The sequence below is a fragment of the Echeneis naucrates genome, chromosome 11, assembly GCF_900963305.1.
Source record: "Echeneis naucrates chromosome 11, fEcheNa1.1, whole genome shotgun sequence".
Lineage (NCBI taxonomy): Eukaryota > Metazoa > Chordata > Actinopteri > Carangiformes > Echeneidae > Echeneis > Echeneis naucrates.
This window is the reverse complement of record NC_042521.1, coordinates 1,253,324-1,280,035: the sequence shown is the minus strand read 5'-3', so window position 1 is coordinate 1,280,035 and position 26,712 is coordinate 1,253,324. Positions and strand designations below refer to the sequence as shown.

The following is a 26,712-nucleotide window of genomic DNA, read 5'->3' as shown; positions in this document are numbered from 1 at the left end:
ACACACACACACACACACACACACACACACACATACACACACACATACACACTCTTCATATTATTTCCCTCCTTCCATCTCTTTGGAAATTCATCTCCATCAGGCCTCATTAATCCAACTCATCATAAAATCAGCCTGTTTGCTGATGACTCCCTGTTATATATCACAGAATCCTCGTCTCCTCTTCATCAATAGATTCATCAGATCAGAGGTTAAAGCTGGATTTCTGCTTTCTTCCTCCTGTCCTGTTTGTTAAAATCCACATTTTGATGAAGAGGTCCACTGTGATTGGACATCAGGAGTCCTGATGGAAACATCATGATGTGTTGAGGACAGCTACACTTCACTGACTCTGTGTGTTTGCATATGTGTCCTGCCTCTCTGCTGCAGCCGTTAAGAGACCAGTGTTGATCAGTGTCTGTCCAGGCCTTTCAGAGACACCCACACGCCGGCAGCACCATGATGATGTCACTGACTCTACTGCTGGCCACCCTGGGGCTCCTTGTTCAGGGTGAGACTCTCTTCTGAAAACTGGGCTTCAGGATGCAACCGGGTTCACCTCAGTGATGTTCTGCTGACTGAAACGAGCAGCGTTGACCTTCTTCCATCTGTTCTCCGTGTTAAAGAAATCATCCTCTTCTGTTTGGATGTCCATCATCTTTGTCCAAGCTGGATTTGTCTCAATGACCTTCTCCTCTTTTTCATGTTTTCCAGGTTCATCAGGAGAAATCACCCTGACTCAGTCTCCTGCAGCTAAGTCTGTTAGTCCAGGTCAGACCGTCTCTATCAGCTGTAAAGCCAGTTCAAGTGTTGGTGATGATCTACAATGGTACCTTCAGAAACCTGGAGAAACCACCAAACTCCTGATTTATAATGATGTAACACGTTATTCTGGAGTTCCAGAGCGTTTTAGTGGAAGTAGATCTGGTCAGATCGACTTCACTCTGACCATCAGTGGAGTTCAGACTGAAGATGAAGGAGTTTATTACTGTCAGCAGGATGAAAGCTTCCCGTTCACACAGTGATACAACGTCGTACAAAAACCTCCGTCAGCTGAAGAGGAACTGATCTGAACCAACAGCTGCTCTGAAACACAAACAGTCCGCCAGAGAATACCTTTTACAGTGTTATATTCTGTGGTGCCTTTTTTTGGATTAATTTAAATTGCTATACATCAATACAATCCTTAGATTCCAATTTTTAATAAAGTGTATTGACCTTTGTCCATATTAACTAAATAAGTTGTTACAAAATGCAATAAACCACAAAAAAAAGAAAATCTTTTTTTTAAACACATATTATTACAAATATAAAAATGACATATCTTTATTCCTAAAAATTGTAAAAGTACAAAAGTTGCACAAAATCCTTTCAAACCACAGCAAATTAATTTTGTGTGTTCATTGCTTAATTTGTGAGGTACACAAATTTTATAAACTGTACAAAACACAAAAATAAAATGAGCATTCTGAACAATATACAACAAGTTGACATGTTCATTAAAATAAACTATTTATAAGAATGCAATCCAGTGTCGATGTGTGTTAGGTACTTCTGAGCATAAATGTCTTCATATAAGACAATTTTCATCCATGAAAAGTACAATTAATAAAAATAAATGAAAATCGTTTTATTGAGTTCAACATCATCAACACTGCACACATTGTGTTAGAAGTTTTCAGCATGACAGTAATATATGAATTCTTCATATTTTCCATGAAATTCTTTCAGTTGTATATTAGTAGTATATTATTTTTCAATACATTCTACATCAAATCAAATCAAATCAGATTTATTTGTATAGCACCAAATCATAACAAAATTACATCAAGGCACTTTACATATAGAGCACGTCTAGACCAAACTCTTTATAAATTTATTTAAAGAGACCCAACAGATCCCCGATGAGCAAGCACTTGGCAACAGTGGCAAAGAAAAACTTCCTTTAAGAGGCAGAAACCTCAAGCAGAACCAGGCTCAGGGGGGGCGGCCATCTGCCTCGACTGGTTGGGTTGAGAGAGAGAGAGGGAGAGAGAGAGAGAGAGAGAGAGACAGGCAGGCAGGCATTGGAGGGGGGGGGTTGTAGGCAGGAACATGTTGCTGCATGAAGTTCATGGAGTTGAGCTGTAATACAGAATTCATGCTATATGGGACCAGCAGGTGTTGCAGGAACATGGGATGGAGATGAGTCACCACCTGCAGGATGAGGACAGGGAGAGAGAGGAGAGGAACTGGGAGAGACAGAGACTTTGGCAGAACATGGTTAGGAAATGCAGTATGAATGCTTAGAACTGGGTGAAACTGTGTTTTTTAAGAAGGATGGTTCTTATAAGCGCATGCAAGGAGGGAGGGAGAGGGGGAGAGAGGGTAACAGGGAGAGAGAGAGAGAGAGAGAAGCTCAGTCCTTCCCCCAGCAGCCTCGGCCTACAGCAGCATACCTAAAGAGTAGAGGACTTTAGTAATTTTCAACACCAGGCTTAAAACTTTCCTGTATGACAGAGCTGATAGTTAAAAAGTTAAAGAGTCCGCCCCACGGACCGATGCTGGAAGTTGGTTCCATAGAAGAGGAGCCTGATAACTGAACCATCTGCCTCCAGATTTACTGTTGGAGACTCTAGGAACCACAAGTAAACCTCCATCTAGAGAGCGGAGTGGCCTGCTAGGACAGTAAGGAACTATGAGCTCTCTGAGATATGATGGAGCTTGGCCATTAAGAGCTTTATACGTTAAAAGAAGGATTTTGAATTCTACTCTATATTTTACTGGCAGCCAATGAAGAGCAGCTAACACGGGAGAGATGTGATCTCTTTTCCTAGTTCCTGTTAATATTGGTGCAGCAGCGTTCTGAATTAACTGAAGGCCTTTTAGAGATTTGTTTGGACATCCAGATAGTAATGAGTTACAGTAGTCCAGCCTAGAAGTTACAAATGCATGGACTAGTTTTTCTGCATCATCCTGAGAAAGGATGTTTCTGATTTTCCTAATGTTTCTCAGGTGGAAGAAAGCTGCCCGACTAACTTGTTTTATGTGAGGGACAAAGGACATGTCCTGGTCAAAAATGACTCCAAGGTTTCTTACAGTGGAGCTGGAGGCCAAAGTGATGCCGTCCAGACTGATGAGATGATTAGATAGTATTTTTCTGAGGTGCTTCGGACCGAGTACAATAACTTCTGTTTCGTCAGAGTTGAGAAGTAAAAAATTTCCAGTCATCCAGACTTTTATGTCTTCAGGACATGCCTGCAGTCTGACTATCTGACTGACTTCATTTGGCTTCATTGATAGGTACAGCTGAGTATCGTCTGCGTAGCAGTGGAAGTTGATGATGTGTTTCCTGATAATGTTGCCTAGAGGAAGCAGATAAAGCGTAAAGAGGATTGGTCCAAGTACCGAACCCTGCGGGACTCCATGACTGACTACAGTACATGAGGAGGAGCTGTTGTTTACATGAACAAACTGATGTCTATCTGATAAGTAGGATTTGAACCACCTTAGTGCAGTTCCTTTAATTCCAATTTCATGTTCCAGTCTCTGTAGTAAAATATTATGATCTATGGTGTCGAATGCAGCACTAAGATCTAGAAGGAGAAGCATGGAGGCTGATCCATTGTCTGAGGCCATTAGAATGTCATTGGAGACTTTAACCAGCGCTGTTTCTGTGCTATGATGGGCTCTAAATCCTGACTGAAACTCTTCAAACAAACTGTTCCCATCCAGATGCTCGTGTAGTTGTTTTGCTACAGCTTTCTCAATGATTTTAGAAATAAATGGAAGGTTCGATATGGGTCTATAGTTTGCCAAAACATCTGGATCAAGATTAGGCTTTTTAAGCTGGGGTTTGATGACCGCGGTCTTAAGTGCCTGAGGTACATAACCCAGAAATAAAGTCAGATTAACCAAATCTAGAATGAACGGCTCAATTACATAAAAGATCTCTTTAAAGAGGCTAGTTGGTACTGGGTCTAATAGACAGGTTGACGGTCTGGATGATGAAACTATAGAAGCTAGCTCTGAAAGATTCAGAGGTGAGAATGATTCCAGATGTAAAAGAGGCGTCGCAGCTGATTCAGCAGTTGCCGTCTTCAGAAGGGGATTTTTATCTAACGTAGGCAAGAGCTGATAAATTCTTTCTCTGATCGTGAGAATTTTGTCTGAAAAAAAACTAATAAAATCATTACTGCTTAGAGCTAAGGGGATCACTGGTTCAACTGAGCTATGGCTCTCTGTCAGCCTGGCTACAGTGCTGAAGAGAAACCTGGGGTTGTTCATGTTTTCTTCTATGAGTGCTGAGTAATATGAACTTCTAGCACTGCGGAGAGCTTTTTTATACATTTTTAGGCTCTGTGAGACTCTTCTGACTTACTGGAACGCCAGTTTCTTTCTAATTTCCTTGATGTCTGCTTCAAGGTACGGATTTGGTAACTATACCAGGGAGCCATCCTCCTCAGATTGAATACTTTCTTTTTGAGAGGGGCGGCATTATCAAGATTCGAACGCAGTGTGGCCATAGTGCTAGTGAATAAATCAGTTTACCTGAACAATGACACTGTGAAAGGACTTCCTGTTCACAAAATCGGCCTCATGTTCCCCCAAGGGCCCAGTGATGGGTATGTGAGTGCAATCAGTGGCCCCTAGGACCCCGGGGAACCCTATTTAGGAATTAGGTGTAAATATTACATTTATACAACGTTAAACATGAAATATGGTGAACTAATTCATGTACATTACCTCCTTTATTGTAAGCGCTGGTAAGTGACCAGGGAACACTACAAACATATTCAGCAGTTTAGAACAACCTTTGGAATAACGCGACAAACAGTGTTTTTGCTCAGATTATCTGCATCACTGACTGAATGCAGGAAGGTGCCAATGGCAAAAAAACGCAGTGCGATGCACGCTGTTTGAACTGCAGTGAGTGCATGGCTGCGTTTTGTTGCATTACTTACATATGGCTCCAAGAGACTGCATATGTAACGTATTCAATCAGCAGAAAATCTGTATCGCTGAGAGAGAATATCATCAGAAAACGCCAACAGATCATTCCGGTCTCGAAAAACTCCCTCCCTCCAAAGAACACCTCAAATAGTTGTGCTCTTAAATCCGTTGGATCTTTTAGAAACGGTGAGGCCCTGTTGAAGGTGGATGATCGTAGAGGGGCAGCATTTCTTATAGCTGACTTGAAGCCAAAAGTCGGAACGAAAACTCGTCCCGGTAAATATATATATGTGTTATCAAACTGCTTTTGTGGTGAACTGGTGTGTTTCAGTTACATCAGGTAACATGAAAACTTTTCAAATGAGAATATGTCACAGTCAGACCTCGACTGTTTGTGTTTCAGAGCAGCTGTTGGTTCAGATCAGTTCCTCTTCAGCTGACCGAGGTTTTTGTACGCCGTTGTATCACTGTGTGAACACATACTGACTGTTGATGACATGAAAACTCTGACAGTAATAAACTGCTGCATCTTCAGTCTGGACTCCACTGATGGTCAGAGTGAAGTCAGAGTTTGATCCACTTCCTGTAAAACGTTCTGGAATCCCTGATACTCGACGGGAAGCTAAGTAAATAAGGAGTTTAGGTTTTTCTCCATCTCTCTGTTGGTACCAGGATAAGTAGTTTGAGCCATAAACATCCTGACTGGTCCTACAGGTGATCCTGGCTGAGCCTCCCACAGCAGAGCTCAGTGCTCCAGGCTGAGTCACTGTGACCTGTCCTCTGGACTCTGAGGACACAGAGACAGAAACCTGGTTTTGTGGGCTTCATTTCAGAGGGACGGATGTTCATAGAGGAGTTTGATTCTCTGGACTTTACCTGTGAAGCAGCAGCAGAGGAGAGTCCAGATGAGGACGGAGATCAGAGTCATGTTTTTCATGTGTGTTGTGTTGTGATGAAGGAAAAGCTGTCAGTCCTCCAGTCTTCAACTGTCAGGACTATAAAGTCTCCCAGAGCACTGGAGCATGGTGCTGCTGATGCAAAGTGTCTCTATGGAAATGAGCTGACTGACTCCAACAGGGACCTGGATCAATCTGATCATCACAATTTGTCGGTTCTTATTTTTAAGAAGTTTTGTGAAAAAAAAATATGGTTTGTTTATTTAATTATTTTTATTTAATTATAAATATTATTTATTATTCATTTTTATTTATTTATTTATTTTTCTTTCAGTAACTTGAGAGACTTTGATGAGAACCAAACTGCAGCTCTGTGGGAGGTTCCTCTCTGCAGCAGCCAGGACCTACCAAGGTGTTCCAGGAAAGGAAAACCACTGAACCACATGGTCCTGGATCAGGACCCATTGATGGACCGTGTGGTCTGATCCAACAGAAGACCTGTTGAAGAAGTTCATGCTGGTTCTGACAGAAAGCTGTGGGAACACACAGACCATCACAGTTTGTGGTGGAGCTGCAGACCGGTCAGGGTGTCCATGCTGACCCCAGTCCACCACCAGAACCTCCTACAATGGACGTATGAGCATCAGAACCGGACCACGGGGCCATGGAACAAGGTGGTCCGGTCTGATGGATCAGGTTTTCTTTGACATCATCCGGATGGTCAGTTGTGTGTGTGTGTGTGTGTGTGTGTGTGTGTGTGTGTGTGTGTGTGTGTGTGTGTGTGTGTGTGTGTGTGTGCAGCACTACCTGAGGAAGACATCACACCAAGATGCATTGTGGGAAGAAGACCAGCTGGTGCAGACAGTGTGATGCTTTGGACAATGTCCTGCTGGGAAACTTTAGGTCCTCCATCCATGTGGGGTCAGGAGGTCATGATGTCATGGCTGATTGTTGTGGAGGACACAGAAGGTTTGAAATGTTTCAGCCTGTTTTATGATGACATCAACATGATTCCCCTCAATATAATCTAGTTTGATCAGAGTGTTTGTGTTTGTTTATGCTGACATTAAAGATTTGAAAGCTTTCATTTAATGCACACTTCAACATATTCTGTCGTCCTTTTTAGACAGATTTACTGTTTGTTTTAGGATCTTTACGTTCTGGTGACATTCGGTCATTCACATCAGAAAAATGTTCTATTCTTTACAGCAAAAGTCTTTTCTATCATTTATGAGCATTTCTTTGTTCAGGATACTGGATGTGTCTACTGTGGTGATATCCAACTTTTGGTCTGTTACTGTTTCCAATTCTATCACATATTATAAATTCTACAAAAGTCTTTCCGATGTAAAGAAACAGAAATGTGTTATATTGAATTTCACTCTTTCTCAGGCAGGCAGCCAAAATATTGGAGGTGAATTTAGTTGAGTTTGTTTGTTTCAGACTCAGAGAGTCGTGTCTCTGTACAGTCAGAGGTTTTTGTACGACGGCTCAATGAGTTTGTATCACTGTGGAACACGTTCGGTGGAGGAACCAGACTGGATGTTGGAAGTAAGTCAAATCTTTATGAACTGTTTTAATTCAGCAGCTGCTTCTCTTTTTACTTCCTTCATATTTAACATGTAAAGAACAGAAGATGCTTTTTCAGGATTATTTTGAAACCAACTTCATTTTTGCATGATTGTAAAAAGTAATTTTTCTGTAAATAAATTGTGAAAATCAAATATTAAAGCAGAGGATGAATCCTTATTTGAGAAATGTGAAGTAAAGCAGCATCTTCAGAGTTTGTAGTTTTAGTTCAGTCAGTCAGACTCAGAGAGCCGTGTCTCTGTACAGTCAGAGGTTTTTGTACGACGGCTCAATGAGTTTGTATCACTGTGGTGGACTTTTGGTGGAGGAACCAGACTGGATGTTGGAAGTAAGTTTCTGCTTCAATATTAATAATGTTTTTTGTGTTCAGGTCTCCTTTTCTGTGTCTGAACATTTGTAGAGGATATAAATTTCCCTTTGTCTGATCTAAAACTCTTTCAAATCTCTATTTTCTTCTTGGTTTCTCCTCTTTGACCCTGAAGCTGAACTTGAAGCAGATTCTCTGAGCTTTTCTTTTCTTGTTGCGGTTAATTAGTGAAATGTGAACAATCTGAGCAGCAGCAAAGATTAAACAGCAACAATCAGCAACATCTTTCCCTCTGAAACTTTTGTGCCGTTCAGTTAAAGTTATTCTGAACAGTGTGACTGAACTTTTCTGAAGTCGCTGGCTTCTCTTTGTTTATGTCTGACTTTTAAATTCAGCCGTCTGTTTTTATGTGATATTGGAGCTTTTCACAGTAGATCTGATTAACTGTTGTGCTTTAATAGTTTTATCCCTAAATGTGTTTCATCATAAACCAACCAGGACTTTGAAGAGATTCCTAAAAAAACAGTTTTTGTCTTTTAGAAAAGTCTCCATGAAATAGTGCGATATAGACGAGGGTAAAATGCAGCTGTTGAAATGTAAAATCATCTTTTGTGTTTCCAGTGTACTTTGATATATTTCAGCTCAAACTGTCTGATGATTGTCTCTGTGCTGATGTGCATGAGAGGCTTCTTAAAGGGAAGTGAAACAATGTGTGAGTCAGTGACCGGTGGAGCAGAAAAACCATCTGACAGAAACTCCTTCAGGGACTAAATCAGCTCTCACACAGTCAAGGTGTCCAAGTGTCTGCTGTTTGATTGACAGCTGTCCGCTCCCCGTCCTCTAATCTGATTGGTGTCTTCTAGGTGACACCCGTCCCACCCTGAGGGTGCTGCCCCCCTCCAGGAAGGAGCTGGACAAAGAGAACGGGGAGGCCACGCTCATGTGCCTGGCCGACAAGGGCTTCCCCTCAGGCTGGACCCTGTCCTGGAAGGTGGGGCGGGGCGGCAGCATCAGCAGCAGCAGCGGGGACCAGAGCCGGGGGGTGCTGGGGAAGGACGGCCTCTACAGCTGGACCAGCACCCTGAGTCTCACTAAAGACCAGTGGACCAGCCTGGACTCTGTGACCTGCGAGGCCACCCAGGGCTCCCAGGCTGCGGTCTCAGAGACTCTGAGTAAAGGCCAGTGTTCCTAGTCTGGATCCAACCGAGCTGGTCTCTGCTGCTGGTTTCATTCTGCTCCATGTAACGCCATCTTCGTCTCTTTCTCATTTTCTGTCTTTCTCTCAGATATGTTTTCTACTTTTCTGTAACATTTGTAATGTCACTATTTCAGAAAATAAAGATCTGTTCATCAAATAAATTCTGTGTCCATCTGGAGTTTTTCGAACATCAACAGATGGTCAAACTTTCTGAGTGACCTGAAATAAAACCTGATTCATCTCTTCTCCTAAATGAACCCTGTAGATGAAATGATTGAGTCAGATTTGATTGTTTCATGTTGAAGGATTGAAATCTGCCTCATCTCTGGATCAGATATATAAAGTGTGGTATCATCAGCATACAGAGACATCCAGTAACTCTGCTCTCACTTTGGAACTCTCTGTCTCTGTTTCTCTTTAACTTTGCTTTTATATCTTTTCATTGAGCTTTTTGCTTCTTGTAACGCTGACGTGTTCCATATTTCATGACAATAAAGGCGCTCTGATCAGCAGTTTGTCTTCAGTGTGTTTTCTTGTGAAAGCGTTAAATGTCTGCTGTCCGACTGCTGACGTCTGAATAGAAACAGCCGGTCCATGAAACTCACAGTGACTCGTGTCAGTTCTGGATTAGCTCTCAGGGATGTTGACTGTGTTTGATGGTGATTTTGTAACATCAATATGAGTGCAGAAGTTGTGTTCATCATTTGTGTGGTTTTCTTTGTGTTCATTAAATGTTCTTATTATATATAAAGATTCAAACTACGATAGGTTTAGCCAATAAACTTTGATGTCAAGTTAGAGTTTTTTATTTCGTTGCTCTGTGAATTTTGAAATGAGAAAATCTTTTCATGCTCATGAATAAATTAAATAAATAGTTTCTCTAACACAGCAGACTTTTCAACATGAGAATATGTCACAGTCAGACCTCTAGTGTTTGTGTTTCAGAGCAGCTGTTGGTTCAGATCAGTTCCTCTTCAGCTGACCGAGGTTTTTGTACGACGTTGTATCACTGTGTGAACAGCCACTGACTGTTGATGACATGAAAACTCTGACAGTAATAAACTGCTGCATCTTCAGTCTGGACTCCACTGATGGTCAGAGTGAAGTCAGAGTTTGATCCACTTCCTGTAAAACGAGTTGGAATCCCTGATGCTCGAGTGGAAGCATAGTAAATAAGGAGTTTAGGTTTTTCTCCATCTCTCTGTTGGTACCAGGCTAAACGGTGGTAGTTGTTGTAAACATAAACATTCTGACTGGTCCTACAGGCGATCCTGGCGGAGCCTCCCACAGCAGAGCTCAGTGCTCCAGGCTGAGTCACTGTGACCTGTCCTCTGGACTCTGAGGACACAGAGACAGAAACCTGGTTTTGTGGGCTTCATTTCAGAGGGACGGATGTTCATAGAGGAGTTTGATTCTCTGGACTTTACCTGTGAAGCAGCAGCAGAGGAGAGTCCAGATGAGGACGGAGATCAGAGTCATGTTTTTCATGTGTGTTGTGTTGTGATGAAGGAAAAGCTGTCAGTCCTCCAGTCTTCAACTGTCAGGACTATAAAGTCTCCCAGAGCACTGGAGCATGGTGCTGCTGATGCAAAGTGTCTCTATGGAAATGAGCTGATGACTCCAACAGGGACTCCTGTGTTACTGACAGTGTTACTGACTGACACACTGTTATGACGGCTTGAATAAAGAGCGTTGAATATTTTAGCTTTGCTCTTTGACCAGTTCTTCTCTTTTTCAATGATTAGAAGAACTTGCTTTAATTCATTTTCTCATTTCTTTGTTGCCATGTGACTTGTGGTGTTGCTTTCCAACAAAGGTTGTTTTCTCCTGTTGTGGTGGAAAGATGTGGGAAATAGGAAATAAGGTTGTCTGGACACAGGTGTCAGATGGGGAATCTCTTTATTCACATCAGCTGTACTTACAATGTAGTCAGAGACAGAACTACCAATAAACTTTAGCCCTTTCAGTTTGTTTTCTCACCAACATCTGATCGTCCAGGCCGACTTTGTCACCATAAACTCCCAAAGGAGAGCACCAAATTTCAATTCTTAATTTACGCAATGCATCTCTTCCTAATAAATTGATTGGGGTTTGGCTCGACACTAATATAGGAACTTAGATTTTTGAATTATTTGTGACAGTTTTCACTGGAGCGGTCATTGGAATTAGCTGCTTTACTCCCGAGAATCCTACAATCTCAACAAATTTTTCAGACATGGGGAGGTGAGTGGCATACTTTGGACTTACACAGGTGTAAGTTGCTCCAGTGTCTACCATCAGGGGCGTCTGCTTGCCTTCTATTTGAATCTGCAGCATTGGTTCTTCATCAGTCCCCATGGTAACAGTTGGGAACTGACCCTCCCCATTAGGATTCTCTGGGCAGCCCTACTAGCCTTGATTGGGCCCCATGGGTTTACCAGGCCTACAGCTCCACCTCACTGAAGCTGGCCATGGCCGTACTGAAAGTCTCCACCAGTTCAAGGGTGTTGGCATCCATCAGCAATATGTCCATCTTCACCACAATGCCAACACCCCTTTGTGCGACCACCACCACATCCACCTCCTCTATACATCCTCTGAGGTTGATACGACCCCTGATAATGATTGCCAGGACGTTGTCAGGTGGTTGCTGATAGACATTGGCGACCAGTGGTGGCTGAGCTTAGGGAGCTCCAAAAGCTGGTGGTTGTGTCAGTGGCTGGGTTGGCATAACATTCTGTGCCTCCACCGCCAGGACGGCTGCACCATTACTGCTTGAGTTTCCTTGGTCATCACGACTGAAGCCTGACACTTTGCCTTTCTCTTTCCTTGCAACTCATCCAGTTGCAAATGTGGAATTTTTCTTTGCATGTTCACATGAAAAGTTGACGACCCCAGCCAGGGATGGATTCACCCCTGCTGGCTCCTGCTTGGGGTTTTTCTAACACTTATTTTGTTTTTCTTTTACTTAGTTAAACCTTCCTTCAAGAATTTCCTGTAGTTTTCTCCTTCTTTTTAAAACATTTTCAAAGTTTTTATCTCCAAGTCTCTTTTAGCTTGTCTTTTCTTACTTTTGTCTTTTATTTTATGATCTTTGATTGGCCTTCCCACTGCCACATCAAACTTTCTATCCTTGAGCCATGCAGAGGTCATTCCTTTTGTTCGCTTCTCCCATTTTTTTAGAAATTTCAGTCATTTGTTTCAAGTATTCTGGATAACTAGCTCTGATCAGGGCTGTTGGCACAATACTCTCTTGCTCTTAGAACTTTTTCCCTCTCCTCTCTTTCCTTATACATCAGTTAACATCAGTTTAAAAAGTGCTAAGTCTCTGTACAGGACTTGGGAAAAGCACAAGGGAGGGGGAACTATTTTTAGCTTTCTGTGTCTGTGTACTTTCCTCTGCCAACTGAGTAGACTGTACGACCACGCCCACACACACACCAGTTACTCACTCCCACTGGCCACTCACACCGATCACACTTGACTAGGTAGATAGATATAGATAGATACCACTTTATTGATCCCCAAGGGGAAATTCACCTAGTCAGGAACTCATCAAAATAAAAAGAAAAAGAAAAAATGTAAAAAAGAAAAAACAAAACATTATCCAGTCAGCAGGAGTTGAAATCTCCAGATATTAATACAAGTTTAGTCTGTATCCTGGAGAACTTTAATGGAACTTCAGCAGTTGCCTTGGTTGGAATGTGCACCAGTATTGTAATGATACGACTGAATTCTCTTGGTACATAGTACGGTCTCATACCAACTGCCAGTAATTCAATATCTGGACAGCACATCTTCTCCTTGACAGTAATAAAGCCAGTCCTCCTCCTTTCTTCTTTCCACCAGCTTTAGTGTCTCTGTCCATCCGTACGAGAGTGAAGCCAGGTAGTTCCACACAGGAACCAACCAGGTTTCAGTAAAACACATGAGTCTTCACCAATATCTCCATCTCATCACGTTTGCTGGGCAGAGAGTTAACATTTCCCATGACGATCAATGTAGAAAGGGCTTATTTCTCCATTTTCTAGCCTTCACCTTTGCACCAGCACGGCAACCAAGAAAACACCTCTTTGTCTCAGCTGGAATCGGGTGGTATCCTCCAGATTTGCCCACTTTCCATGAAAGAAGCTCTTCTCTTGAGTAAATGCTTCTCCCCACAGAAATATCTGTCAGTAACTGACAAAAAATAATAAAAATACAACAAAAATAAAGTAAAATTTAGTGATAAATATTGAGAGCTACCAGAGCTACAGACTGCTGCTTCTTGTGGAAGTGCATGTTCTAGAAATATAGACTAGGAGGAGCCTGGAGGCGTTCCTCTTTGTTCATTCACCATTTTCCTTTAACGTTTTAACTTTACTTTAACTTCACGATTTCCTCTCTGAACCACAACCTGGCCTAAACACCTCGCTCTATTTGTTCACTTCCAACGGTCTCCCCTCAATCATAAAGCACTTCTCTCTCATCCATTCACTTCAGCCCAGCCGTGCAGATCAACATACATTCATGCATTTTTTCAAAACAACCACACATTGCAGATTTACCAAAATAAGACAGCTCTGTTTTGTTTTTGTTTTTTTTTTAAGTCCACTGGACCCATCAAGATTTGAGCAGCATTCAGTGTAATACTTTGACCCGGCGCTTCTCTCTCACACTTCATTCACCCTATCCCCCCCTTTTTTTTTTTTTCAGAAGCACCCTATCTGTCCCCTACACTCCATACGACATATTTATCTCTGGGGTTTTGTCTTTTCTTGGACACCATCAGATTCCTTCTTCAGTATTTTCGGAGCTGCAGGATTGGAATTCATGTCAGAGTCAGATTTTCTTCTGAACAGTTTTATTGATTAGAAAACAAAACTAATGGATAATATCATATGTTGAAACTCAACCACTAACGTCTGGCCTGACTGTGTTTAGCAGAAGTCTCTGAGAGCAGGCAGAAACAAGATGGGAATGGAAGGATGAAGAGAAGCTGTTTTATTTCATGATTTCAAACATTTAGTTGAAGTTCAGACCTAAATACATTTTCATGAGGGATTTCTTCTTTCATGCATCAGTCCTGATGAAGAAATATCATTGTTGTTACGGACCTCTTTGTAGGTCTGCCTGTGTGTGAGTGTCTGTGTGTGAGTGTCTGCTAATTGCAGGATTGCCCTCAGCTGGACCCATAAGGATAAGAAGAGCAGAGGGAAAGTGGCTCTCTCTCTCCCCTCTTGCCAGTGAGGCAGCAGCACCAGTGAAGTGGCAAACAGCAAGCTGACCGTGTGTTAGACAGTGGGCTTTGAAGTGAGACAGCAACTGACGTTGTGTTGTCAGAGTTTTGTGTGTTTTAGAATTAGTTAATCGTTCTTACTTAACCGTCCTGTTTTTGAGAGGATCGTTTCCTCTTATTTCTGATATCATCCTTAGATGTGTCAGAATTTATTTTTGGTGACCTGAGCTACCTTATTAAAATACCTCATTTGATAATTATACCTACAAGTATTTCTTGTTTGTCCTAAGATACCCCTTGCCATCAGGACATAATTGTGTTCATGAATTCAGTGATATTTCTGCTGGATATCTCACTGCCTTAGGTCTTCAGTTTTTCATTCTTGTCCTCATTAAAAAGGACTTCAACTGTCCGACATTAAAAATGTCTTTAAGAAACACTTTCAAGTACTGACTTTAAAATATGTGATGGTTCATATTTGAGTGTCACATTTGGAATATTTGTTTTGTTCAAAACTTTCTTCAGTTTAGTTTCAGAGTAGCTGTTGGTTCAGATCAGTTCCTCTTCAGCTGAAGGAGGTTTTTGTACGACGTTGTATCACTGTGTGAACGGGGAGCTGTAACCCTGCTGACAGTAATAAACTCCTGCATCTTCAGTCTGAACTCCACTGATGGTCAGAGTGAAGTCTGTGTTTGAATAACTGCCACTAAAACGCTCTGGAACTCCAGACTGACGGGTTGTAGCAGAATAAATCAGGAGTTTGGGGGTTTCTCCAGGTTTCTGAAGGTACCAGTGAAGGTTGCTACTGACACTTGAACTGGCTTTGCAGCTGATAGAGACGGTCTGACCTGGACTAACAGACTTAGCTCCAGGAGACTGAGTCAGGGTGATTTCTCCTGATGAACCTGGAAAACATGAAAAAGAGGAGAAGGTCATTGAGACAAATCCAGCTTGGACATCCAAACAGAAGAGGATGATTTCTTTAACACGGAGAACAGATGGAAGAAGGTCAACGCTGCTCGTTTCAGTCAGCAGAACATCACTGAGGTGAACCCGGTTGCATCCTGAAGCCCAGTTTTCAGAAGAGAGTCTCACCCTGAACAAGGAGCCCCAGGGTGGCCAGCAGTAGAGTCAGTGACATCATCATGGTGCTGCCGGCGTGTGGGTGTCTCTGAAAGGCCTGGACAGACACTGATCAACACTGGTCTCTTAACGGCTGCAGCAGAGAGGCAGGACACATATGCAAACACACAGAGTCAGTGAAGTGTAGCTGTCCTCAACACATCATGATGTTTCCATCAGGACTCCTGATGTCCAATCACAGTGGACCTCTTCATCAAAATGTGGATTTTAACAAACAGGACAGGAGGAAGAAAGCAGAAATCCAGCTTTAACCTCTGATCTGATGAATCTATTGATGAAGAGGAGACGAGGATTCTGTGATATATAACAGGGAGTCATCAGCAAACAGGCTGATTTTATGATGAGTTGGATTAATGAGGCCTGATGGAGATGAATTTCCAAAGAGATGGAAGGAGGGAAATAATATGAAGAGTGTGTGTGTGTGTGCGTGTGTGTGTGTGTGTGTGTGTGTGTCCTCAGTGAACTGTATCAGTCTCTGCAGTATCTTCCAGCTGCAGCAGTCACTTCAGTTTCTGTTCAGTCTGACTGAGGGAGGTTTTTGTACGACGCTTTTTCACTGTGTGAACACATACTGACTGTTGATGCTGTGAAAACTCTGACAGTAATAAACTGCTGCATCTTCAGTCTGGACTCCACTGATGGTCAGAGTGAAGTCAGAGTTTGATCCACTTCCTGTAAAACGTTCTGGAATCCCTGATGCTCGAGTGGAAGCATCATAAATAAGGAGTTTAGGTTTTTCTCCATCTCTCTGTTGGTACCAGGCTAAACGGTGGTACTTGTTGTTGTAAACATAAACATCCTGACTGGTCCTACAGGTGATCCTGGCGGAGCCTCCCACAGCAGAGCTCAGTGCTCCAGGCGACTGAGTCACTGTGACCTGTCCTCTGGACTCTGAGGACACAGAGACAGAAACCTGGTTTTGTGGGCTTCATTTCAGAGGGACGGATGTTCATAGAGGAGTTTGATTCTCTGGACTTTACCTGTGAAGCAGCAGCAGAGGAGAGTCCAGATGAGGACGGAGATCAGAGTCATGTTTTTCATGTGTGTTGTGTTGTGATGAAGGAAAAGCTGTCAGTCCTCCAGTCTTCAACTGTCAGGACTATAAAGTCTCCCAGAGCACTGGAGCATGGTGCTGCTGATGCAAAGTGTCTCTATGGAAATGAGCTGACTGACTCCAACAGGGACTCCTGTGTTATGACATCTTTCCAGTTTCTACTCACATAGAAAAGAAAACCTGTTTCTGTTTTAGGTCTAATTTAACTGCTTCATTGTAATAAATATTGGTCAAATATCTGAACTTCTTCATTTTGTCTCTGTTCTTTCATGTATCAGTCTCTCATGAAGAAAGATCATGATGAATTAAAACATATTTCTGCTGAATATCTCACTGCCTTCGGTCAGTTTTTCATGTTTATCCTTATTAAAACTGAGCTGAATAAGGGCTCTGGAAACAGGCAGATAAAGCAGACTGAATCCAGAGGGCTACGCAGAGGTTTCAAACCGGAGAGACAAGCAGGAGTCAGGAAACCAGGCAGGCAGGCAGAATAATCCAGAGGCTAGGCAGAATCTCTAAGACCGGGTAAACAGGCAGTGTTCAGGGATCAGACAGGAAGGAAGTTAGGTAGGTAGGTGGGTAGGTAGGTAGGGAGGAAGGTATGAAGGAAGGTATGAAGGAAGGTAGGAAGGAAGGAATGCTGGAATGTTTGGCAGGAAAACACACGAGACAATCTGGCAGAGGTCAAGGGAAAATGAACCGGTATATGTAGAGGAAGACTGACGGAGGAAATGAGCCTCAGGTGAGGAGATGGGTGGGGCAAACCAGGTGCAGGGTTAATTTTGTAACATTTTAATTCTCATAGCAAACAGCTGACCTGCTTTTCCCTGCTCACAGAATGAGTTTTAGTTTGTTTAAATTTGTTAGGGCCTTCTTAGCTGACTGTTCATTATAATGGGCTCTAAGTTTGGTCAGTTCATGTTCAAGCACTCGAGTTTTTTAAATTATGATTTTGCTTTCTAATGATTTAATTTCTCTTTCATCTGCACGCACTTTGTTTTTGAAATGTTTAGATTTAAAACCGGTATAACTAATTATCTGCCCTCTGATATCAGCTTTAAAAGCATCCCATCTAACTAAATCTGAAGGTTCAGACGTGTTGACCTGGAAGAACAATTCTATGTGTTGGTCAATGAAGCGGATGAACTCTGGGTCCTTGGTATCAAATCTCCATCTGGGAGGTCCGTGGAATTCTTTGGAAGGATTATATTCTATAGACACTGTGGCACTTTCAGAAATTATTATGCTATTGTAATAACATTTCTCAACATAAAAAAGTGAAGTCCTAGAAATCAAAAAAGTAGTCGTGAATATGCTTAATGTGTTGTTGAATAGCAGGAGACTTCTCTCTTATCTGGGTTCAACTCCGTCCAGACATCACACAGGCCCAACTCATCCAAAAAGTATAGGATTACTTTCCTAGATTGATTGTGGGAAGAGTCTTGATTACCATTCTGATCAATATTGAGGTTCAATGTGCAGTTACAGTCCCCACCATAATTATTTCCCTCTTAATGATGAAAGTGTTTGAAACATGTCGTTATAAAATTGTGGATCGTCTGTATTCTAGCTGTAGACATGAACTAAATTAAGTTGTTGGCCAAATAAATGACCTTGTAGAATGATAACTCTTCCCCCGGGGTCCAAAGTGGTGGTATTTTTTTGAAAGGGGATGGACTTAGTATGACCACACCCCTAACATGGGATGAGTAATTAGCAGTAAATATCTGTCCCTGCCATCTTCTTCTGAACCTGATAACCTCACCTGAAGTCAAATGCGTCTCCTGAAGAAACACAATGTTAGGTACCAGCTGTTTAAGCCTAGTCATAACTTATTTTGATTTGACCAATCTGCCAGGCCTCGGACATTCCATGATGATATTTTACAGAACTGATCACTGCCCATGGAGCAATGTGAGGCCGTTCTGTTAGTGGGGAGAGTCGTGAATTTATGTTTTCACTGCTTAAAATATTGATGTCAAAAGGAGAAGCAAGGAAACAGGATAGAATAATAAAAAAAAGATATTTAAAAAAGTCTGCCTCTTTAATAGAATTTGGTTCATCGACCTCTGTGCTTGTGAATGTGAAGTGACCTTGTTAATGAACCGTTGAATAAATGACAAAGTGTTTCCAGGGAATCAAACAGTCTCAGGTTGAGGTGACTGATGTTTTGGCTGTAACAAACTTTTCCATGTCTGATTGGATGATGGACTCACTCACTGTGAGTTGAACATTTCTGTGATGTATCATATGATGTCGTCAGCATACGGGCAGATTTTACTGTGATTGATACTAAAAGGTGTCTGAGTGTGTGAACATCAGCAGCTATCACAAGAAACTGCTGATTTCATTCAGAGTGGAAACTTCCACATATGACAAAACATATTCATCTATATTTTAGGATTTAATAGTTCAACTCTGATCAGTCAGTGTGTGTGTCTGTGTGTGTGTGTGTGTGTCCTCAGTGAACTGTATCAGTCTCTGCAGTATCTTCCAGCTGCAGCAGTCAGTTCAGTTTCTGTTCAGTCTGACTGAGGGAGGTTTTTGTACGACGCTTTTTCACTGTGTGAACACATGCTGACTGTTGATGACATGAAAACTCTGACAGTAATAAACTGCTGCATCTTCAGTCTGGACTCCACTGATGGTCAGAGTGAAGTCAGAGTTTGATCCACTTCCTGTGAAACGTTCTGGAATCCCTGATTCTCGAGTGGAAGCAGCGTAAATAAGGAGTTTAGGTTTTTCTCCATCTCTCTGTTGGTACCAGGCTAAACGGTGGTACTTGTTGTTGTAAACATAAACATTCTGACTGGTCCTACAGGTGATCCTGGCGGAGCCTCCCACAGCAGAGCTCAGTGCTCCTGGCTGAGTCACTGTGACCTGTCCTCTGGACTCTGAGGACACAGAGACAGAAACCTGGTTTTGTGGGCTTCATTTCAGAGGGACGGATGTTCATAGAGGAGTTTGATTCTCTGGACTTTACCTGTGAAGCAGCAGCAGAGGAGAGTCCAGATGAGGACGGAGATCAGAGTCATGTTTTTCATGTGTGTTGTGTTGTGATGAAGGAAAAGCTGTCAGTCCTCCAGTCTTCAACTGTCAGGACTATAAAGTCTCCCAGAGCACTGGAGCATGGTGCTGCTGATGCAAAGTGTCTCTATGGAAATGAGCTGATGACTCCAACAGGGACTTGGATCAATCTGATCATCACAATTTGTCGGTTCTTATTTTTAAGAAGTTTTGTGAAAAAAAAATATGGTTTGTTTATTTAATTATTTTTATTTAATTATAAATATTATTTATTATTCATTTTTATTTATTTATTTATTTTTCTTTCAGTAACTTGAGAGACTTTGATGAGAACCAAACTGCAGCTCTGTGGGAGGTTCCTCTCTGCAGCAGCCAGGACCTACCAAGGTGTTCCAGGAAAGGAAAACCACTGAACCACATGGTCCTGGATCAGGACCCATTGATGGACCGTGTGGTCTGATCCAACAGAAGACCTGTTGAAGAAGTTCATGCTGGTTCTGACAGAAAGCTGTGGGAACACACAGACCATCACAGTTTGTGGTGGAGCTGCAGACCGGTCAGGGTGTCCATGCTGACCCCAGTCCACCACCAGAACCTCCTACAATGGACGTATGAGCATCAGAACCGGACCACGGGGCCATGGAACAAGGTGGTCCGGTCTGATGGATCAGGTCTTCTTTGACATTGTGTGTGTGTGTGTGTGTGTGTGTGTGCAGCACTACCTGAGGAAGACATCACACCAAGATGCATTGTGGGAAGAAGACCAGCTGGTGCAGACAGTGTGATGCTTTGGACAATGTCCTGCTGGGAAACTTTAGGTCCTCCATCCATGTGGGGTCAGGAGGTCATGATGTCATGGCTGATTGTTGTGGAGGACACAGAAGGTTTGAAAAGTTTCAGCCTGTTTTATGATGACATCAACATGATTCCCCTCAATATAATCTAGTTTGATCAGAGTGTTTGTGTTTGTTTATGCTGACATTAAAGATTTGAAAGCTTTCATTTAATGCACACTTCAACATATTCTGTCGTCCTTTTTAGACAGATTTACTGTTTGTTTTAGGATCTTTACGTTCTGGTGACATTCAGTCATTCACATCAGAAAAATGTTCTATTCTTTGCAGCAAAAGTCTTTTCTATCATTTATGAGCATTTCTTTGTTCAGGATACTGGATGTGTCTACTGTGGTGGTATCCAACTTTTGGTCTGTTACTGTTTCCAATTCTATCACATATTATAAATTCTACAAAAGTCTTTTAGATGTAAAGAAACAGAAATGTGTTATATTGAATTTCAGTCTTTCTCAGGCAGGCAGCCAAAATATTGGAGGTGAATTTAGTTGAGTTTGTTTGTTTCAGACTCAGAGAGCCGTGTCTCTGTACAGTCAGAGGTTTTTGTACGACGGCTCAATGAGTTTGTATCACTGTGGTGGACTTTTGGTGGAGGAACCAGACTGGATGTTGGAAGTAAGTTTCTGCTTCAATATTAATAATGTTTTGTGTGTTCAGGTCTCCTTTTCTGTGTCTGAACATTTGTAGAGGATGTAAATTTCCCTTTGTCTGATCTAAAACTCTTTGAAATCTCTATTTTCTTCTCGGTTTCTCCTCTTTGACCCTGAAGCTGAACTTGAAGCAGATTCTCTGAACTTTTCTTTTCTTGTTGCAGTTAATTAGTGAAATGTGAACAATCTGAGCAGCAGCAAAGATTAAACAGCAACAATCAGCAACAACTTTCCCTCTGAAACTTTTGTGCCGTTCAGTTCAAGTTATTCTGAACAGTGTGACTGAACTTTTCTGAAGTCGCTGGCTTCTCTTTGTTTATGTCTGACTTTTAAATTCAGCCGTCTGTTTTTATGTGATATTGGAGCTTTTCACCGTAGATCTGATTAACTGTTGTGCTTTAATAGTTTTATCCCTAAATGTGTTTCATCATAAACCAACCAGGACTTTGAAGAGATTCCTAAAAAAACAGTTTTTGTCTTTTAGAAAAGTCTCCATGAAATAGTGCGAAATAGACGAGGGTAAAATGCAGCTGTTGAAATGTAAAATCATCTTTTGTGTTTCCAGTGTACTTTGATATATTTCAGCTCAAACTGTCTGATGATTGTCTCTGTGCTGATGTGCATGAGAGGCTTCTTAAAGGGAAGTGAAACAATGTGTGAGTCAGTGACCGGTGGAGCAGAAAAACCATCTGACAGAAACTCCTTCAGGGACTAAATCAGCTCTCACACAGTCAAGGTGTCCAAGTGTCTGCTGTTTGATTGACAGCTGTCTGCTCCCCGTCCTCTAATCTGATTGGTGTCTTCTAGGTGACACCCGTCCCACCCTGACGGTGCTGCCCCCCTCCAGGAAGGAGCTGGACAAAGACAACGGGAAGGCCACGCTCATGTGCCTGGCCGACAAGGGCTTCCCCTCAGGCTGGACCCTGTCCTGGAAGGTGGGGCGGGGCGGCAGCATCAGCAGCAGCAGCGGGGACCAGAGCCGGGCGGTGCTGGGGAAGGACGGCCTCTACAGCTGGACCAGCACCCTGAGTCTCACTAAAGACCAGTGGACCAGCCTGGACTCTGTGACCTGCGAGGCCACCCAGGGCTGCCAGGCTGCGGTCTCAGAGACTCTGAGTAAAGGCCAGTGTTCCTAGTCTGGATCCAACCGAGCTGGTCTCTGCTGCTGGTTTCATTCTGCTCCATGTAACGCCATCTTCGTCTCTTTCTCATTTTCTGTCTTTCTCTCAGATATGTTTTCTAGTTTTCTGTAACATTTGTAATGTCACTATTTCAGAAAATAAAGATCTGTTCATCAAATAAATTCTGTGTCCATCTGGAGTTTTTCGAACATCAACAGATTGTCAAACTTTCTGAGTGACCTGAAATAAAACCTGATTCATCTCTTCTCCTAAATGAACCCTGTAGATGAAATGATTGAGTCAGATTTGATTGTTTCATGTTGAAGGATTGAAATCTGCCTCATCTCTGGATCAGATATATAAAGTGTGGTATCATCAGCATACAGAGACATCCAGTAACTCTGCTCTCACTTTGGAACTCTCTGTCTCTGTTTCTCTTTAACTTTGCTTTTATATCTTTACATTGAGCTTTTTGCTTCTCGTAACGCTGACGTGTTCCATATTTCATGACAATAAAGGCGCTCTGATCAGCAGTTTGTCTTCAGTGTGTTTTCTTGTGAAAGCGTTAAATGTCTGCTGTCCGACTGCTGACGTCTGAATAGAAACAGCCGGTCCATGAAACTCACAGTGACTCGTGTCAGTTCTGGATTAGCTCTCAGGGATGTTGACTGTGTTTGATGGTGATTTTGTAACATGAATATGAGTGCAGAAGTTGTGTTCATCATTTGTGCGGCTTTCTTTGTGTTCATTAAATGTTTTTATTATATATAAAGATTCAAACTACGAGAAGTATAATAACTTTTGATGTCAAGTTAGAGTTTTTTATTTCGTTGCTCTGTGAATTTTGAAATGAGAAAATCTTTTCATACTCATGAATAAATTAAATAAATAGTTTCTCTAACACAGCAGACTTTTCAACATGAGAATATGTCACAGTCAGACCTTTAGTGTTTGTGTTTCAGAGCAGCTGTTGGTTCAGATCAGTTCCTCTTCAGCTGACCAAGGTTTTTGTACGACGTTGTATCACTGTGTGAACACCCACTGACTGTTGATGATGTGAAAACTCTGACAGTAATAAACTGCTGCATCTTCAGTCTGGACTCCACTGATGGTCAGAGTGAAGTCAGAGTTTGATCCACTTCCTGTAAAACGAGTTGGAATCCCTGATGCTCGAGTGGAAGCAGCGTAAATAAGGAGTTTAGGTTTTTCTCCATCTCTCTGTTGGTACCAGGCTAAGTAGTTTGAGTTATAAACATTCTGACTGGTCCTACAGGTGATCCTGGCGGAGCCTCCCACAGCAGAGCTCAGTGCTCCAGGCTGAGTCACTGTGACCTGTCCTCTGGACTCTGAGGACACAGAGACAGAAACCTGGTTTTGTGGGCTTCATTTCAGAGGGACGGATGTTCATAGAGGAGTTTGATTCTCTGGACTTTACCTGTGAAGCAGCAGCAGAGGAGAGTCCAGATGAGGACGGAGATCAGAGTCATGTTTTTCATGTGTGTTGTGTTGTGATGAAGGAAAAGCTGTCAGTCCTCCAGTCTTCAACTGTCAGGACTATAAAGTCTCCCAGAGCACTGGAGCATGGTGCTGCTGATGCAAAGTGTCTCTATGGAAATGAGCTGAGGTTGAACCGTTTTCTCTCAGATTCTTTTTGTAGATTCACTTGCACACATGATCATTTCTGACGTCACTGTTGGCCTTATTATCAGCTCTGACTTCATCTCCTTTGGTCTCCACCTTGATGTGAATGTTGTCATAGTCACCTCTGTCTACCTGCAGCTGTAGCTTAGAATGTATGAGCTCGTTTGTCATTGCATTGATGAAATGCTCCACTCTTTGGATTGTTGTCAGCAGCCGCTGTAAATATGTCAAATCAGGTTTATTTGTATCGCACCAAACCATGGCAAGGCAAGTTCTTTTATCGAGCACAAGTTGTACCCAAGGTAATTCAACGTGCTTCACAAATACAGAAAAATTCAAGAAGATAGATAATCATTCCATAATTCATTTAAAAAAAGAAATAATTGAATGAAGCAGATAAAATACTTTCAGTTGTCATATGCACCTAAATAGAACTGTTTTCAACCTGGATTTAACTCTAGAAGAGCCGGAATTCTATAAGAACTGCCGTAAACTGTCATTTTCACCGCTTGATTCCAAACTCTATAATCTCTCGTGAAAAATACCCAGTCAAACATGTATTCATTAATTGTGTTAAGATATCTTTAAAAAACAAAATAACACCAAGATGTATATTTAACAAGTTTAATTATACATTTATAGCATCGTAAATCGTAATTAGATGGTGCTGGCAAATAGTAATAGAATTCAACATAACGTAGAACACGATTACAACAATCTTAAGTATTATACATTTTATTTTAACATTTTTAACAAAACAGTCGTCCCTGATGTTCTTCAGCATGCCATCAAGGAACACACATAAAAAGGCTCGGAGCGCATCCTCAATATTGCGCTTTGTGTGCGCTGTGGGGCTAGCTGCCTCCGAGAAGAGAGGGCAGACTGGACACAGTTGGCTCAGGGGTATGTACTGCTTCAGGAATCCCTATAACAACAACAACAACAACAACAATAAGAAGAAGAAGAACAAGAATCGGCTAATTATAAGAATAATAGTCATAGTGAAAGGGTCGCGAAGAAAAAGGCAGCACAGGACATAACAGTGGAGCAGCAGGAGGAAAACACAGGACAGCGGTGCTCACCTGGCCCACGTCAGCCGTGAAGAGAACATCTGGATCCACAGTATCCAATGAAAGTCGACTCCTTTTCTTCAGTATAGACCTATTTTCATGTAGGTCGCTGTCCAAGTTTTGAAGCATTTCCAAGGCCGTGGCAGCTGTCATCTTTCTCTTGCTTCGCTCATTTATTTTAGAAATTGTCTGGTCTCTTTACTCTAAACTTTGATATCTAGAGTGGTACAAATACAAATCTCTGTATAATCCGAGACCGACCGTGACTTGACAGACAGTGATAGTTGCTGAGCAGCTAAAACTGCGACATAAATCGCGAGAAATATGAACTTCAATACCGTGAAATTCCGTGCAGTCAATATGACCGCTTATGGACGAAATAGGTAAAAATGATCATATCTGCTTTGTCTTTTGTGTTATTTATATAAAAAACATTTTAAATTAAATTAGAGATACTTTTAGGAAAAGTCAAGTACCAGCAGGATTGTATCTTATTATTCGACAAAGTTATTGCACATAGAAATTTCAAAACAGTCAAAATGACCGTCTTGGCCGTTCTAGTGTTAAACGTCAGAGTTGAGGCCTGTCTCACATCTTCTGAAAGACTGTTCCAGACTTTAGCAGCATAAAACTGAAATGCAGCCTCACCATGTTTAGTCCTGACTCTGGGCACCACCAGCAGACTCCCTGAGGTTCTCAGGGCCGAGAGGATTCATGTGGTTCTTACATGTCAGAGATGTACTTTGGTGCTCGACCATCAGAGCTGTTTTAAAGTGTATTCTCTGAGCGACAGGAAGCCACTGCAGAGACCTGAGCACTGGACTAATATGGTCATATTTCCTGGTTCTGGTCAGGACTGGAGCAGCAGCATTCTGGATGTACTGCAGCTGTCTTACAGCTCGTTTAGAGTCCAGTGAGCAGGATGTTACAGTGGTCTAACCTGCTGGAGACAAACACATGGATTAGTCTCTAAGTCTGGTTCTGACACTATTCCTTTGATTCTGGGAATGTTTTTTAGATGATAAAAAGCTGCTGATGTTATTGATTTGATGTGACTGTTAAAGTTCAGGTCTGAGTCTAAAATTGCCCCTAGATTTCTAACCTGATTGTTCGGTTTTACAGAGAGTCTGGAGGTGACTGATAACTCCTTTTCTTTGTTTCTGTGGGCCACAGACAATGACTTCAGTTTTGTCTGAGTTTAATTGGAGAAAATTGTTCTGCATCCACACACTGATCTGTTGGATGCAGTGACAGAGTGTCTCTATGGGTCCATGTTCACCTGCCGTCAGTGTCATCTGCATAGCTGTGGTAGGACACATTATAACTGCGTATTAGCTGGTGTAATGGAATCATGTACAGATTAAACAATCGGGGTCCCAGAAATGACCCTTGGGGAACCCCACAGGTCATAGGCATTTGGTCTGAGACACAGTTGCCAATTTTAACAAAGTACATCCTGTCCTCGAGATAGGAATTAAACCAGTTTAGAGCAGTTTCAGAGATTCCCACCCAGTTTTCTAACCTCTGTAATAAGATCACATGGTCAACTGTGTCAAAGGCAGCACTCAGGTCCAGCAGGACTAAGACTGGGACTCTGCCTGCCTCTGTGTTCAGGCAGATGTCATTAATCACCTTGATCAGAGCTGTCTCAGTGCTGCGGTGGGGCCTAAAGCCTGATTGGAAGGTATCAAAAACACTATTAGACAGGAGAAAGTCAGTAAGTTGTTGGTGTACAACCTTTTCCAGGACTTTGCCAAAGAATGGTAGGTTTCATATGGGCCGATTGTTGTTCAGTACTGTGGCATCAAGACTGCTCTTCTTCAGAAGAGGCTGGATGACAGAAGTTTTTAAGGCCTTTGGAAATGTTCCAGTCTTAAGTGAGATGTTGACTAGTTGGACAAGTTGTGGTAGCAGACTGCTCAGCACAGACTTTAGAAATTTAGTGAGTAACTCTTCAAGGCGGCACATTGATGGACTCAGACTGCAGATGATCTCTTCGACTCTTTTGTCAGTGACCGGTGTGAAGTGTGTCAGC

The 26,712-nt window shown here is 42.1% G+C and overlaps 1 pseudogene and 3 gene segments (V, D, J or C); 2 read left to right on the top strand and 2 right to left on the bottom strand.

Annotated features, from left to right (window-relative positions):
* LOC115051211 (Ig kappa chain V-III region MOPC 63-like) overlaps window positions 1-26,712 on the top strand; it is a 172,782-nt gene that overhangs the window by 572 nt on the left and 145,498 nt on the right.
* LOC115051209 (Ig kappa chain V region Mem5-like) lies at window positions 339-22,148 on the top strand. The segment is given in 4 exon segments: window positions 339-511; window positions 715-1,014; window positions 7,344-7,379; window positions 21,653-22,148. Coding segments are annotated over 4 exon segments (717 nt in total).
* LOC115051359 (putative nuclease HARBI1) lies at window positions 4,522-6,423 on the bottom strand (annotated as a pseudogene).
* Window positions 14,718-15,424, bottom strand: LOC115051229 (immunoglobulin kappa variable 3-15-like). The segment is given in 2 exon segments: window positions 14,718-15,025; window positions 15,216-15,424. Coding segments are annotated over 2 exon segments (360 nt in total).